The sequence below is a fragment of the Gymnoscopelus braueri genome (genome assembly GCF_963280865.1).
Source record: "Gymnoscopelus braueri genome assembly, chromosome: 4".
Taxonomy (NCBI): Eukaryota; Metazoa; Chordata; class Actinopteri; order Myctophiformes; family Myctophidae; genus Gymnoscopelus; species Gymnoscopelus braueri.
Genome location: NC_137605.1, coordinates 40,271,134 through 40,286,078, shown reverse-complemented (window position 1 = coordinate 40,286,078; position 14,945 = coordinate 40,271,134). Strand labels below are relative to the sequence as shown.

The following is a 14,945-nucleotide window of genomic DNA, read 5'->3' as shown; positions in this document are numbered from 1 at the left end:
ATTCAGTCAGAGAGCACCTCTTTTCCTCCAAAAGCTCTCTCATTGTAGGCCAGCCTCCATCTTTCATCTGCAATAACCCAATGATGGCTAACAGAAACACCACAGCCACCTTCTATCCACCCATCCATGCATCCATCCATCCACCCACCGATCCATGCATCCATACACAGCATCCATACACCCACCCACCCATCCATGCATCCATTCATCCACCAATCCATGCATCCATCCATCCATGCATCCATCCATCCATTAATCCTGTCTTCCTTTATGTATCCATCATCCATCCATCCATCCATCCATCCCTCTATCAATCCTGTGTTCCTTCATGTATCCACCATCCATCCACCCTTCCTTACCCTCCTACAAATTAAGTATTTAATGTTTATGTTCTCTCAAACTGGAATCCAAAGCAAAGTCTTACCTCGGCTCTTCTCCTGTCTGTCTTTCTTTCCTTTCTAATCTCTCTTAGCTCTGCCTTTTCTCTTCCTCCTTCCTGTGTTCTCCTGGGTCTTCTCTTCGGACTTGCCCCCCACTGCAGTGGCCCCATTGGCGGCCTTGCTGAACCCGTTGAGGCCCCCATTGGAGAGGGCTTTGCTTGACTTGGAGGAGGCGGAGGCATCACGGCGAGGCAGCTGGCGGCGGTAGGTCTGGTAGTAGAAGTTGCCGAAGAGTATGATGAAGGTTACGGCGTAGCAGATGAGGGAGTAGTGCATCCAGTGGGGGAAGTCACAGTTGACGTACAGGGACAGGGCCGTATGTCCAATGGTGACGTGGAACTGGATCTGAGGCACGGAGGGAGAAATGAGTACATTGAATCCAAATTGGATCAAGGTGGACCGAGCCAAACCGAGCCAAACTGAGCCAATTGAACTGAATCAAATCAAATGTTGCACTGCAGACTGGTGACATGCTGCATTGACTGAGATGACACAGGGCTAGATTGTAAAATAGCATGTAATACATTATTAATATCAATTAAACTATGAAACTTATCGCTTAGCAAAATACAAGCACACGATTCCCGATGAAGCCGGTCGATTTGACGTATTACACATTTTATGTAACGCTAAAAAGGGAAGACCGACCGGCCAGCGGACCACGTCGTCACGCTCATGTCACTATGACTCGGCCATAACCATATAAGCAGTTCCCAATGCAGCTACACCCAAATATGAAGTGTGTTGTCTAACCTCAATGTGTCGTCATGGCATCAGGTGCAAACAAATCAGTTAGCTCCATATATGGGCACAAAAGGGGGCATGCCCATATATGGGCATATACTGATGACATCAGAGATCTTCATATATGGGCATATTGGTCGGATCTAGAACCTCTGTTAATATAAATTACTATACTGGGATTGCCTACTTGCCTACTTGCAACCACACTAACTAGACAATTTTGAAAAATTGCAACGTGGTTGCCCCAACGCAAGTCATGGGACGCGAGGAATCCACAAGGAATATTTGTATTTCTAGGGCTGAAGACATGAGGTACAATGAATGAGCCCACATGCATGAAATTAATCCATTGCAATGATAGAATCAACTTTATCTTCAACTTTGGGTAGTTTATGTCTTACCATCTGAATAATGGTCAGATACTTCTTCCACCACAGGTATTTCTGGATCTTAGGTCCACAGGAGGCCAGGCCATAATACAGATACATCAACACATGAATGGCAGCATTCATATGTGCACCAAAGAACGCTAACACAGGGAAGAAAAACAATACATCTGTCATTCTAACAGTTCCACTTGTTCCTCCTCTAACTTTGTTAGAATCTATTCCATACAGTACTAAAATGAAGTATGAAATGTATCACACTTTCGTCCTATTAGAAAAGACGACTGAAATTTTGAAGGGTGACTTTGTCAATTGGAAGCCTGAATCCTATCATCTTAGAGAGTGAGCTCTTGAGACTTGCCCTTTGATTGAACAAATGTTTCATTATGTTTTATGTTATATTGTTATGTAAAGAGGGAGAAAAAGATTACAAAATATTTTGTCCCTAAAGCATTCTTTAGCAGGAATCTTTGAGTACACATGTAAAAAAGAAAGAAAAAGTGATCATGATAATGAAAACATTAACGCTTTCAAAATAATATAGGATGACATTGTTTTGCATAGCAAAGTACTGTAAATGTAAATGTAAAGCAACTAGTACTCACACTGTCCCCCAGCGACCCACTTGATCCCAATCCACCAGAGGGTGAACATGGTGCAGTGGTGGTAGACGTGGAGGAAGCTAACCTGGTTGAATTTCTTCCTCAGAATGAAAAACACTGTGTCCAGGTACTCTATCCCCTTGGATATAAAATACCACCACAGTGCCCCTGCTACCTGCCTCAGGGACAGCATATGAGAGAGAGAGAGAGAGAGAGAGAGAGAGAGAGAGAGAGAGAGAGAGAGAGAGAGAGAGAGAGAGAGAGAGAGAGAGAGAGAGAGAGAGAGAGAGAGAGAGAGAGAGAGAGAGAGAGAGAGAGGTGGAGAGAGAGGTGGAGAGGGTTGGGTATCAGATAGAGAGGAAGAGACAGCCAGATAAACAGAAAGGAGAATTTAGCTCAGGATAAAGATTTCAGAGTCCTATGCTCATTATCAGAGGTTGCAGTGACGTGCATTGGAACAAAGTGAACAGTACACTCTCTGGGCATAATATTTTTCTTTTCTTTTTTCCCCTTTTTTTGTACTGTACTTTTTGGCCCAATTTAGTCGTTATGCCAATTCCTACCTCTTGTATACCCTCACTGCCAACCCCTATACTTGGGTCAGCAGCCACTTCTTTTCACCTGACAGTGAGGAGTTTCACCAGGAGGAACAAGCTATCCTGCACAGACAGTGCAGAGACAGAGATCGCCCTCCCCTTATCTTCTCACCCATGAATGAACATGGCCAATCATGTTCACTGGAGCGCCTGGCCAAGCCAGAAGCACCATGGAGGGATCAAACCCCAGGAGCTTTAACTTTAACCAAATGTCCCAGCTCTCTGGAAGTTTTCTGCATGTTTTTTGCATGTTAGGGACAAAGCACTAACACTGGTATCGCACATCTGTCAACAGTGTGAAGATCAAGGTCGAATAACCAGTTTAATGAACAACAGATTTGCTATCAGATTTGCTATCTAAAATGGTATGTATGTGCACATGTGTGCATGTGAGTACATACATGCATGTTTTATATACATGCTGTCTCTATGTGTGTCTGTTTGAGGATGTGCAGTGCACCTATGTACATTTTCCAGTCTCGGTTATTAACACTGTAACTGACCCTGACTTCATTGGGGTCATCTGAATAATCCACTGGTTGGCAGATGTAACTGTAGCTTGCTGCCCGTGCTGCCATGAAGAGCTGGAAACAGAACATACAGTACACAGTGAGCAGTGGTGGACTGTAACGAAGTACATTTACCGTTGTACTGTTACTTAAGTACATTTTTGGAGTAGCCAGCCTACTTTACTTGAGCATTTGTATTTTTGGATACTTTTAACTTCACTACTTTTCAATGAAGGGAAAAAGTACATTATGAATTAACCACTTAAGATCTATTTCAAATATATTTGAAAATGTCTGGAAAATCATTTTTGGGGGAAAATGTCTGGAAAATATTTTTTGGGGGAAAATGTGTTGCATTTTCAATGCATTGATATTTAAAAAAGTATGTACTTGAGGTAACTCAAGTAAAAATTTGACTGAGGAACTTTCACTTATAGTTGAGTAATATTTGACCAGGAGTACTTTGACTCAAGTACTGGGGTTGAGTACTTTGTCCATCACAGGCACACACCTATACACAGTGATACGCTCATACAACTTTGTTGTTAGCCTACACACCGACTGAGACACACTGAGACAGACATAGGAACTGAGGGTCTGAATGAAAAACTGGAGGTAAAAATGTGTGTGTGTGTGTGTGTGTGTGTGTGTGTGTGTGTGTGTGTGTGTGTGTGTGTGTGTGTGTGTGTGTGTGTGTGTGTGTGTGTGTGTGTGGTCGGACTGGCCGGACTTAAATGATCTGTGCTGCTGGGCTGAAGTTACCTTGGAGTGGGTAGGGTCTAACTCTGAGGTGGTGGCTGTCTCAGAGGATGTTATATCTGACCCCAGTATCTCTGTCAGAGCAACTATGACTGTGTGTGGAACGGAACATCAACTTTCACTGACTAATGCCCGAGGCCGGCTCCTGTCAGCGCAACAACAAAGGCAGCGGCAACAATGGACTGAGTTGAGACTGCAAGGGAAGACTGCATGCCTCCCTGCTGCGGACCATTCTGTCTCTCACTCTGTGTTAAAACATTTTGCCATAGATGAGTGCATTGTTGTCTTTACTTTGAAAGTGTGATTACAGGTTTTACCATCTAAACCTAATCTCTCCATCTGGTTTCCAGGCAATCATGCTCCTCACTGTATACATCATGGTCATGACCATGTCCCACATCTTAAATGGTTGCCATGTATACAGGGGCCTCTACATGAGTTGGCATGACAGAATAGTGGATTTGATCTCTTCTATTTTCAGGCGCTGTATAAGCATTCTACTGTGAAGCCGAGCATGTTTAGCCTGTGTAATGATGATTCTGTGTTCTGTGAATTCAGCAACCCTGATGTCGTTGTTGTAAATTAAAACCATAGAGAGGTGTTCATTCTCAAGGTCGGCTGTACTTTAGATTACAGCTTGGAGGAAGCCTTTCTAACCAAAGTGCTGAAATATCAACAGCTAGAGCAGACCATCTCACAGCTAGGCTACAGATGAAACTTTTGTTTTTTATCTTTGGTAGCCTATAGGGCACATGCACAAGTTGGTTGTGAGGGGCTTACAAATGGCCGGCCTCTCCAAAAGGAGGGCCAAGCAGTTACTGCTCAGTATCAGCTATTATAGGACGCCGCTCAATTTGGAGGTGGCGTTGTTTCCTTTATCCATGATTTATGTCTGCTATGTCTGACAAGTATGTCAACTATATTGTATGTAACAATGCTCTGCCGTCTATGCACTTTGTAACTGGCTGGTTTCCTATTGTCTGACTGCACTGGCAGTGTTTATGTCCTTTGTACAAGGAATTCTTGTACTTCTGTTTATGTGGACATAAATAAATATTTCAAATGTGTGTGTGTGCGCGCGTGTGTCAGACCGACCGACAGACAGACAGACAGACAGACAGACAGACAGACAGACAGACAGACAGACAGACAGACAGACAGACAGACAGACAGACAGACAGACAGACAGACAGACAGACAGACAGACAGACAGACAGACAGACAGACAGACAGACAGACAGACAGACAGACAGACAGACAGAGAGAGAGAGAGAGAGGCAGAGAGAGATCGAGAGAGACAGAGAGAGACAGAGAGAGAGAGAGACAGAGAGAGAGAGACAGACAGACAGAGGAAGAGAAAGGGAGGGAGATGAAGTCCAGGCAGAAGAGATGATGATATACTATAATGAGGTTAGACAAGTCCCAGGGGGGGACTGTGAGTGTAATATGTTCATCTAAATGGGCAGTTGATTTTATGACACCATTTCACAGCAGGAAAAGTATTTCACACAGTGAGCTCAATTTATTGAAAACTGTCAGGGGCATGCAGTGGATGGAGTGGTCTAATGTACACAGTGAAGTTCTGGCTTGAGGGAGGTCATCTTTCTTGATAATGTGCCTTCTTTGATAACAACAGCTCTTAAGAGAAAGCAATTTACCTGCCTGCTTAGATCATCTTAAACTGCCACCTGCCAGTGACTAGTGGGACATGACCTTAAGCGGACAGGAACCTAACCTCTTTGCAGATGAAGAAGTTGAGGAACACCATGCTGAAGTTGTAGACGATGAGGGTCTTGCGTAGCTGGAAGGGCTCTCTGTTCTTCATGTATTTCGGTCCCAGCCACAGGAACAGCAGGTAGGATGTGCTGATGGCCAGTGTGGGCAGGGGATTGTCCATCAGGGGCCATTTCGCCACTCTCTTGTCTGCAGGACAAATGTTTGAATATGGTTAGATAGCAATCCTCAGAATATGACTTTGCTGACACAGTGTAGGTACCGTGTCTGTGTAGTGTAGTGTATGTGTTGTGTATCTGAGTGTTGTGAGTTGCTGCTGGAAACGGAATGGAGTTATAGAGGAGGCTGCTTTTGGATGATAGAATGTATTTTGTAATTTGAGCATTCTGCAGGTGTTCGTGCGTAAATCAATATAAGCATCCAAAAGGTTATGATAGGAGGCACCTATTTGATAACACCACTGAGGAACCCACTGTCTGCAGCCCACTTCTCTCCTCTAAGATTTTCAGTAGGCATGGACCGTGCAAAGAGGAGTGCATTCATTCAATATTAGGAAACTCTCTCATAAATTATACAGAAATAAGAATCAATTGTGACCAATTTTGTCTCTTAATAATATAATATTTTGTAGTGATTGTGCAAGTAAACAATGAAAACAGTGTGCAACAATGTGATTCAGTCAGCTGTGCACAAAACTCCAATGTGACGACAAACACTGGATATATAAGGAATAAGAAATCTGCTTTATCATTTCTTCTTTTTTCCATATTTAGCACAGCTAAAACTATACAGATGTTTCAGTCACAGGATTTTTTTAAAAGCCACAGAAACACAGAAACACCCACACCTGTGTAGACCGTTTAGGAATCTGTAGCCACACAGGTGAAAGCCTGTGGCTGAAACATCGGTCTTTACTCCTCTGTCTCGCTTTGCTAAATATGGAATATAGAATGAAAAATAAATCAACAACTTTTGAGTGCCAGTGCAGACATCCTATTTTTTAAACACATGTTTAAAAAATAGGATGTTTTTAAACCTGTAGACACACCTGCACAAAGGACATGCTTAGTTAAAGTTAAATTGTTTTAACAAATCCTCTCAAAAGTAAACATACACAGTCAAACATTCTAACATTCTAGTATATTTGCTCTCTCTCTCTCTCTCTCTCTCTCTCTCTCTCTCTCTCTCTCTCTCTCTCTCTCTCTCACACACACACACACACACACACACACACACACACACACACACACACACACACACACACACACACACACACACACACACACACACACACACACACACACACTCTCACACACACACACACACACACACACACACACACACACACACACACACACACACACACACACACACACACACACACACACACACACACACACACACACACACACACAATCTCACACACACACACACACACACACACACACACACACACACACACACACACACACACACACACACACACACACACACACACACACACACACACACACACACACACAGATTAAATTATTACCTGCGATAGTTAGACTCCATTTGTAGAATTCTATCGTGTCATTTATTAGATGTGTGACAATCTCCATAGTTGTGGCCAATGTCCTAAATGTAAGCAAAGAAAATGTTTAAGGTCAGGATATGATTGAAACGTTTATAAACGTTTATTTTAAATCTATTAGCATGCATATACTGCAGGCATATCAAAATACAAAGGCAAGTCAATATTTCTGGGAGATAACTCATTCTATTAATTCTTCAACCTATTATATGAATACATTTGGTGAATTCTGATTGCCCTTGAAGATAATTAATGTAGGCCTGCATGTGAGATGCCTATGCGAACAGAAGGCAGTTGTGTAGGCTTATATAGGGAGGCTTATAGTCCTGTATGGCCGTGGTTCTCAAAGTGGTGTCCGGGGACACCCAGGGGTCCTTGAGGGGGTTCCAGGGTGTCCCCAGCTAAATGATTGGTAACTCTGAGAGTGTACAAATGGAACCAAATGGACCCATATGGGTCCATTTGGTTCCATGTGTACACTCTCAGAGCCTAGTGCATGCATACTAAACTGGGGGTCCTTGAAATGAAAAAGGTGGAGAACCACTGCTATGGGACCATGATGGATCTGCTATATAGGCCTACATGTTCTTTCTGTACAAAAAGCAGGAGCATTAAGCAGAGGAGTCCGTGTGTCAGCAGGTTTACAGCCGGAGCACGACCACCAATCTCCATATTAGCAATTAATATTATGCCCACTGTAGCCTGCCTAGGCCTTTACATTGTGAAATGGGTCATTGTCTATATATGTGGGCCAGACCGGACGGTGGACCTATATGGCTGAATTAACACAATACATAGCCAGACACACACAGACTGATTTAATGATCCTAAAAAATATGACGCCCCCCCCCCTCTCTCTCCAGCCTAGAGCAGATCAAGCGCTGCAGCAGCATCTGCCATATTATAGGCTCCCCTCTCTAATCTGGTCTGTGAAGAACCCATTCACTTCTATAGGACTATCAATTGTGTAGGCTGTGATTATATTAGAAACTCTACCTCTGGCTCATTAAAATCATCAGAATCTGAATGGCCAATTAGCATTTTGCTGCATACAGTGTGGCCTTCAAATACAGACTATATGGACATTGCTATAGGCTATTTAATGCTTCAAAAATGCGTTACAAACGATCAGACTTATAGCCTATAACAGATTTGATTCATTCTATATGGCTTACATATGTGTCCTACTACAACTGGGCCAACATTGCCCAAAAAAAAATAGTGCAAATGAAGATGCTTATTATTATTACCTTACCGTGTCGGTGGATAATAAAAAAATTAAAAAGAGAGAGAGAAAGAGAAATCCTTCAGTGCAAGGTCATGCAGTGTGCGCTATTCCGCCTTGTAGGCTATTAATTCTACAGACCAATTTGATATGATATTTGAATGTTCCCTTCTAAAACAAATGGAGGTAACGTTGGAAAAACGGCGATAGCAGCATGCATGTCTAATCAGGGACCATCATCATAGTAAGTCTCCTCCAATGCGCTGGATGCACGACGCGATGATGATGTGGTGGTGCTGATGGAAAGCATGCTACGCGCGTGCGCACGGCGGAAAGATGGATGCAGCGTCCCGAAAATATAGCAGATGTACAAGTAGTGCTGGTCCAGAGCTTAGTGAGTTCTCTCTAACGCTCTGCCGGGCGCACTGCTCTGCTCATAGACCGAACATTCCACTGCCGTGCGAGGTCTCCGTCTTTAGTAAAAAATAAACAAAACTATTTTGCTACTCACTGAAAAAAAGTCTGTTTTGTGTTGCTGTAAGTCTATTCTCCAGGGTGGGAAGCCTCTCAGCACCCCACCTTCTCGGTATAATACACTTTTTGGGCAGAGAATAAAATATGTCCGCCAGATGAAAATTATTGTATTCGCTCCACTGCGCCCTCTACAGATCTGGTCAATATAAATGACCACTGACCAGATCTGTAGAGGGCGCAGTGGAATAAATAAAATAATACGGTAGTGGAATTTTCGGTCTGTGACTGTGAGCATAGCAGCGCGCCTGTGGCAGAGCGTTTAGAGATAACTTGCTAACGTGACACGTTGTGAGCTTGTAGATCTGCTATTTTCGGCACGCGACACCGTCGTGGGACGAACTCGAAGTATAAATCGGACAAATCCCCGGCTTCTTTACGTTGTGAATCTGTACATAAATTGCAATGCATCATGTGACTTTCCCCCCCCCTCTCTATGAGTGCGGATCGCCACGGGGGGTGAAATGTGAACGCTGGACAATTTGCGCAGTCTTTACGCAAGGTTGATGTGCAGGGATTCGGGGAGAAAAGCTTCATTTATGGCTCTGATGATGATGATGATGATAACGGGACCCCATTGGAGGCCTTCGGTGTCTATTAATGCATCTTATTTCCTCTTTTATAGCTATGCAATGAAGGAATGAAACATCTTTGGGTGGATGGAGGACATTTCCATGGTGATTATAATAATAAGGTCAAGGTTGACGTTTTAGCAAGATGAAGATCTGGAGCACGGAGCACGTTTTCAGGTTGGTGGTCGCGACGTTTTCCTACTTTATTATCAAATAAATAATACTTCCTTCAACTTAATATCGTAGCGAGATGCTAGTCAAACATGGGCCTATATGCTCCTTTACACTGAATTCCGTCATGTAATAATGTGTATCATCATCATAGCCAAGTAACATGAATAATACATCAGATCAAATACAGCAGGCTATATTAAAGAATGTTCACATATTGAATGCACGTCTATAATCAGTGGGATGTGATGATGCAGATTAGACAGAGTAATATTTTGTAAGCTACACACCGAGTGTAGTTATCTGTCATACTTTAGGGTAGGCCAGCCTCCATTGCAATGTCAATGATAGCTTATAGGATGGAATTTTGATACCTGAGGTTTGCAGCTGCATCCTAAGCTCTGCACTTTCATTCATAAATCAGGCTACTCAGTTAGCCATGGATCACAAGACGGACCGTCATGGATGAACTTCACAATAGTATTTTCACCTTCTCCCTTATTGGCCCGTACATCTACATAAACTTTCAAATTTCAAATATAAAGTGCTTACCCCATGGCCACGGATGTTAAAATTATGTACGGGTCCTTTGAAGTACCCGTATGTTCCGTATTGTTCAATAAAAAGTATTTAAATCCGATTGGTGGCCATTTTCTCATAGAGTTATAATGTATCAGAGGGTGCAATACACCTCCAAACCGATAGGGTAACGTAGTTGAAAGCATGTGGAGAAAATACGAAGGAAATATAGCCACCGATCGGATTAAAATGCTTTTTATTGAACAATACGGAAATTACGGGTACTTTTGAGGGCCCGTACATACTTTTTACATCCGTGGCCATGGGGTAAGCACTTTATATTTGAAATTTGAACGTTTATGTAGATGTAAGGGGCAAGGGGCCGTAAATGGAGAAAGTGCAAACACTATTTTGAAGATCATCCATGTCTATTTTGAATATCATGTCATGTATCAGGGCTAGCTACTCAGTACAGTAGCCTACTCATACATTATTTTAGTAGCTACCTCTCAGATTTGCTGTTATTGATATTGCTAACAGCATCATTATAAGGTGATACAAATGGTGTGATGTTGTGTATAATTTGGCCTATTGTGTTAAAGTCCAAAACTGAGCTGCAGCTGACAAGAGCGCATGTTGGAGGAAAATGTAGTCAGGTTTTGGGTTAATAGAGTCAAGAAACATCCCCAAAAAAGTAATTCAAACACTTACAGAGAATATGCAGAGATAGACATGATGTTTGTAATTGTATCATAACATTTTCAAACGTTTACTAATTGTTATGATACATTATACCCTTAGGTTTTTAAAGATATCTGTTATTACCAGTACATTTGTATTGTATTTGTATTTTTATTAAGTAGGCTATATTTGTGTCGATGTGTTCCAAATTCAATGAATACATACATAAGCATTTATATGTGTTATTCTGTCCTTCATCAACACTGGGGTTACTTTGTTTGCAGTTACCCATGGGAGACGGTGATCAAGGCGGCGATGAGGAAGTACCCCAATCCCATGAACCCCAACGTTGTGGGGGTAGATGTGTTGGAGCGCAGCCTGGATGCAGAGGGTAGGCTACACAGCCACAGACTCCTCAGCACAGAGTGGGGCATACCGGGCATTGTGCGAGCGGTAAGCCATCAATACTCCCTCCGTACATGCATACTGTGCAGTGGTACAGATAGACAGGTGGTTAGTATGTTTTGGCATAACAGCCTGGAGACATGTGCACCAAAGCATTGGTCCGGGGGCCCCCAGGGGTCATTGGGGGGGGAGAGTCCCCAGCAAAAGTAGTTAACATAGCGTTGCAATCATTTGAACCGCTTTATCCATTTACATGTTGGCTATTCAAAAATAGCAGATCTACAAGCTCACAGCGCGTCACTACGTGCCACGCTGCGAGCTTGTACATCTGCTATTTTTGAAGGTTTTTGAAAAATATCGAACATTTTTGGATTAGATTTTTTAACATAAACTTCTCTTCTGGGGGTCCTTGGCACAAAACCTTTTCAGATGGGGGTCCGTGGCCAAATATATATCATTTTGCGGGTCCTTGCTTGAAAGTTTGAGAACCACTGCACCAGAGAACTGAGAAACAAGAACAGTGACAATCAATCATGTGCATTATCTTGATGCATGTGATTTAGTAGTGCTAGTGTATTGGGATGTCATGCTTGAAGAAGAAAAAGGATTAAAAAAAAATAAAAAAACGTAACCATGGGACACCATACAACACATGTACTGTACAGATATACGTATGTAATGTAGACACACTCACAGTATGTTTTTAGACTGTTTATGATAAAAACTGTTTTACTGTGACAGATACTGGGGACGAATCAGACGAGTACCTATGTGAAGGAGCATTCCATAGTAGACCCTGATAGGAAAAAGATGGAGTTGTGCTCCACTAACGTAAGTTAACACTCACCTCATTATATCGTCATTATCACTTACAGTACAGTGGAATTAATAATACATTGTAACATCGTAAGACATAAAATGGCCTGCTGCATTCAATCACATTTGACTTTGAGTTGTCGTACTCTGATTGAACTCTGACTCTTGAATTGAACTGAAAGATCTAAAATGTCCTTAATGGTCCTTAGCCATTTTGCAGCAAAAAAATATACAAATTCAGGCGATGAAGTGCATATCTCAACATTACAATACTGTAGTTTTGACCAAAATTTCACCCATTTATAAGGCTACATCTGAACGGCATTTGAAATAGGGAAATTCAAGCTGTTTTTCCCCCTCCAGATTACTCTAACCAACCTAGTGTCTGTTGATGAGAGGCTAGTTTACAGACCTCATCCTGACAACCCTGAGGTGTAAGTACTGTACACTCTAGTTCTTTATACACAGTAATAACAAAGTTCATCACATATTAGTATTTAGGGTAATTCAGTGTTCCTTGGGAAATTTTACACACATGAGCAGGTTGTGGTTCTCCCTGAACAAGTTTCATCACTTGCTCAGATTCAACGTTGTAAAACGATGTCTTTCTTTCTACCTCTCTGCTTCTGTCTGTGTCTGTGTTTATGTCACTTTCTCTCTCTCTTTGTCTTGTTCTTTTTCTGATTATCTTATGCTTCAGTACCATCCTGACTCAGGAGGCTATAATCACAGTGAAGGGAGTGAGTCTGAGTAGTTATTTGGAGGCAATGATGGCCAGGAGGATGTCTGCTAACGCCAGGAAGGTAATACATACCACAAACACAATACTCTGATGAACCCGTATGCTCAGCTTATCTCAAATCAAGGTGTGATTGGTGCTGTCTAAGCATGCCTTGTTTGACCTTGGTGTGCTGTTTGGTGCAGGCCACAGCAAATCTGTGTTAAGAATGTTTGAGATTCACCTGAATGGCTCTGTGAATGCTGCTTTCAATTTTCCTTTCCTCTGTGTGAATCTGTAGGGTTGGGATGCTATTGAATGGATCATTCAGAACTCAGAAAGCGAGAACGTTCCTCTCTGACATACACTAACTCTGGTAACTTGCCCCCCTCCCATACAATTTTGTGCTGCAGTAGAATAAAATCCTGCTCTTTTTCTTTCTCAGAAGTGCAAATTCCAAAAATGTCTGTCCATAAACTGGCTTTTTGTATGCGCTTGCCGACACTCCCTCTTTTTTATACATTTACAGGACTGCAGGTTTACAGCACACCTCATACCTCGTATTCTCCTGGCGGTCGATCCAGAAAGCCTGATTTATATTTCGCTGTGTGACACCAGCGTACAATGAAGCATAAATCAAGCATTAGTAACTGGAAATCCTCTAGCTGACATTCAGACTGTCTGAGTGTCTGAGTTTTTTTCCGGGGCTGTTTCACCCCCACCAGCTCTCTTACCTCTGTCTGAGATCAGCCTTGACTGTCTACACTGGAAGCTCAAACACCCGCATGACAGCAGGAAGACAAAGTGTCTGACTTAATAACATGGAGGATGAGAACCGGAGCACACGTGGATTTCTAGGACTGGGATTTAAGGATTTGGGGAGCTAGTCCAGTGGATTTGGTTGGTGATGCCTACCTCCATTCCCCTCCTGATAACAGGTTTCCAATTCAGGCTATTAAGGAGTAATTTTGAACTAGCTATAAACCAGAGATCTGGTTAAATTTCCATCCCTCTAACCATGTCTAACATGCTGTACCAAGAAGGTTCACTAGGCAAGGACACAGATGCCAAGCCAAACCATCTATATGAAGCTGCATGAATGTCTTGGACTTTCTAGACTTTGCTTAATGATTGTGAACATTACTACCACACGGGTGTGCATTCGCTATATTAAAAAGCACCTTCTGAAATGTGAATATGTTATGAAAAAATCACACCCTGTGTGAAGTGGGCGGTGTCTTGCTAGCTAATCACAATACTGAATGGAGTCAACCAATCATGTACAAAAAATAAATACATTTATTGAAACACTCTTTATGATGGAAGAAACCATAACTTAAAAAAAACAAATTTATGGGTTTTTTTAAGTTATGGTTTCTTATATAGGGCTATGCACATGTGTCATGTGACACTGGCCAATCACAGTCCTGAATAGACTGTGATTGGTTAGGCGGGGTACATTTTTGGCCGATCACAGCGCAGGATTTGTTGTACAAATATCCAAACCTCACTTATAGGGGCGGTTTCACCGCCCAAAAATGTCCTTATTAGACCTGGTCCTGAAGAAGGATGCGATCTGTGGATGGATGGATACATCTAAAATTCTGGAAACATGACGCAGCACCTCGTAAATATTATGCACCAAATGTCAGCATGACATTAATTTAACTTCTCTTCACATTCATCTGTAACTTATTAGTGACTTCACAAATACCAACTTTTAACTGGTGCTCATTTTGTGTTTCAACAGAGGAGACACACAGATGTTAGCACAACAACGCTAATAAAAGGGAAATCAATACATTGTGTTGTAATGCAGAATGATTGTGCAGCAGCCTTGTGTACTGTAGTTTGAGAGTAGTCTATAGTTAATAGATAAATGAGTAGTGTGGTAGTGCTCACACAGTAAAATATGGAGTGTTAATTTAACCATGTGAAAAAACAACAGACGATCCGGGCAC

The 14,945-nt window shown here is 42.2% G+C and overlaps 2 protein-coding genes across 3 annotated transcripts; one reads left to right on the top strand and one right to left on the bottom strand.

Moving 5' to 3' along the window:
* Positions 1-458: 458 nt before the first annotated feature.
* Positions 459-7,374, bottom strand: elovl4a (ELOVL fatty acid elongase 4a; the record flags this gene model as incomplete). Its single annotated transcript, XM_080425542.1, has 6 exons — positions 459-785; positions 1,586-1,713; positions 2,176-2,347; positions 3,272-3,352; positions 5,772-5,959; positions 7,308-7,374. The coding sequence occupies 6 exons, from the start codon at positions 7,372-7,374 to the stop codon at positions 459-461; spliced, it is 963 nt and encodes a 320-aa protein (XP_080281668.1).
* A 2,184-nt stretch (positions 7,375-9,558) lies between these two features.
* prelid3a (PRELI domain containing 3A) lies at positions 9,559-14,188 on the top strand. Of its 2 annotated transcripts, XM_080427680.1 has the most exons (7): positions 9,559-9,851; positions 11,330-11,498; positions 12,192-12,281; positions 12,630-12,700; positions 12,967-13,069; positions 13,286-13,360; positions 13,514-14,188. In XM_080427680.1, exons 1-6 carry the CDS (start codon positions 9,820-9,822, stop codon positions 13,343-13,345), a joined length of 525 nt encoding a protein of 174 aa, XP_080283806.1. In that variant the 5' UTR covers positions 9,559-9,819; the 3' UTR covers positions 13,346-13,360; positions 13,514-14,188. The 2 variants fall into 2 exon arrangements, with proteins under 2 accessions (XP_080283806.1, XP_080283805.1); XM_080427679.1 differs by lacking the exon at positions 13,286-13,360.
* Positions 14,189-14,945: the final 757 nt, after the last annotated feature.

Excerpts from the sequence above, each read along its gene's own strand:
- prelid3a (XM_080427679.1), top strand. The coding sequence starts at position 9,820 with ATGAAGATCTGGAGCACGGAGCACGTTTTCAG. Across the intron at positions 9,852-11,329 it reads AGCACGGAGCACGTTTTCAG|TTACCCATGGGAGACGGTGA; the intron begins GTTGGTGGTCGC and ends CTTTGTTTGCAG. Across the intron at positions 12,282-12,629 it reads TGGAGTTGTGCTCCACTAAC|ATTACTCTAACCAACCTAGT; the intron begins GTAAGTTAACAC and ends TTCCCCCTCCAG.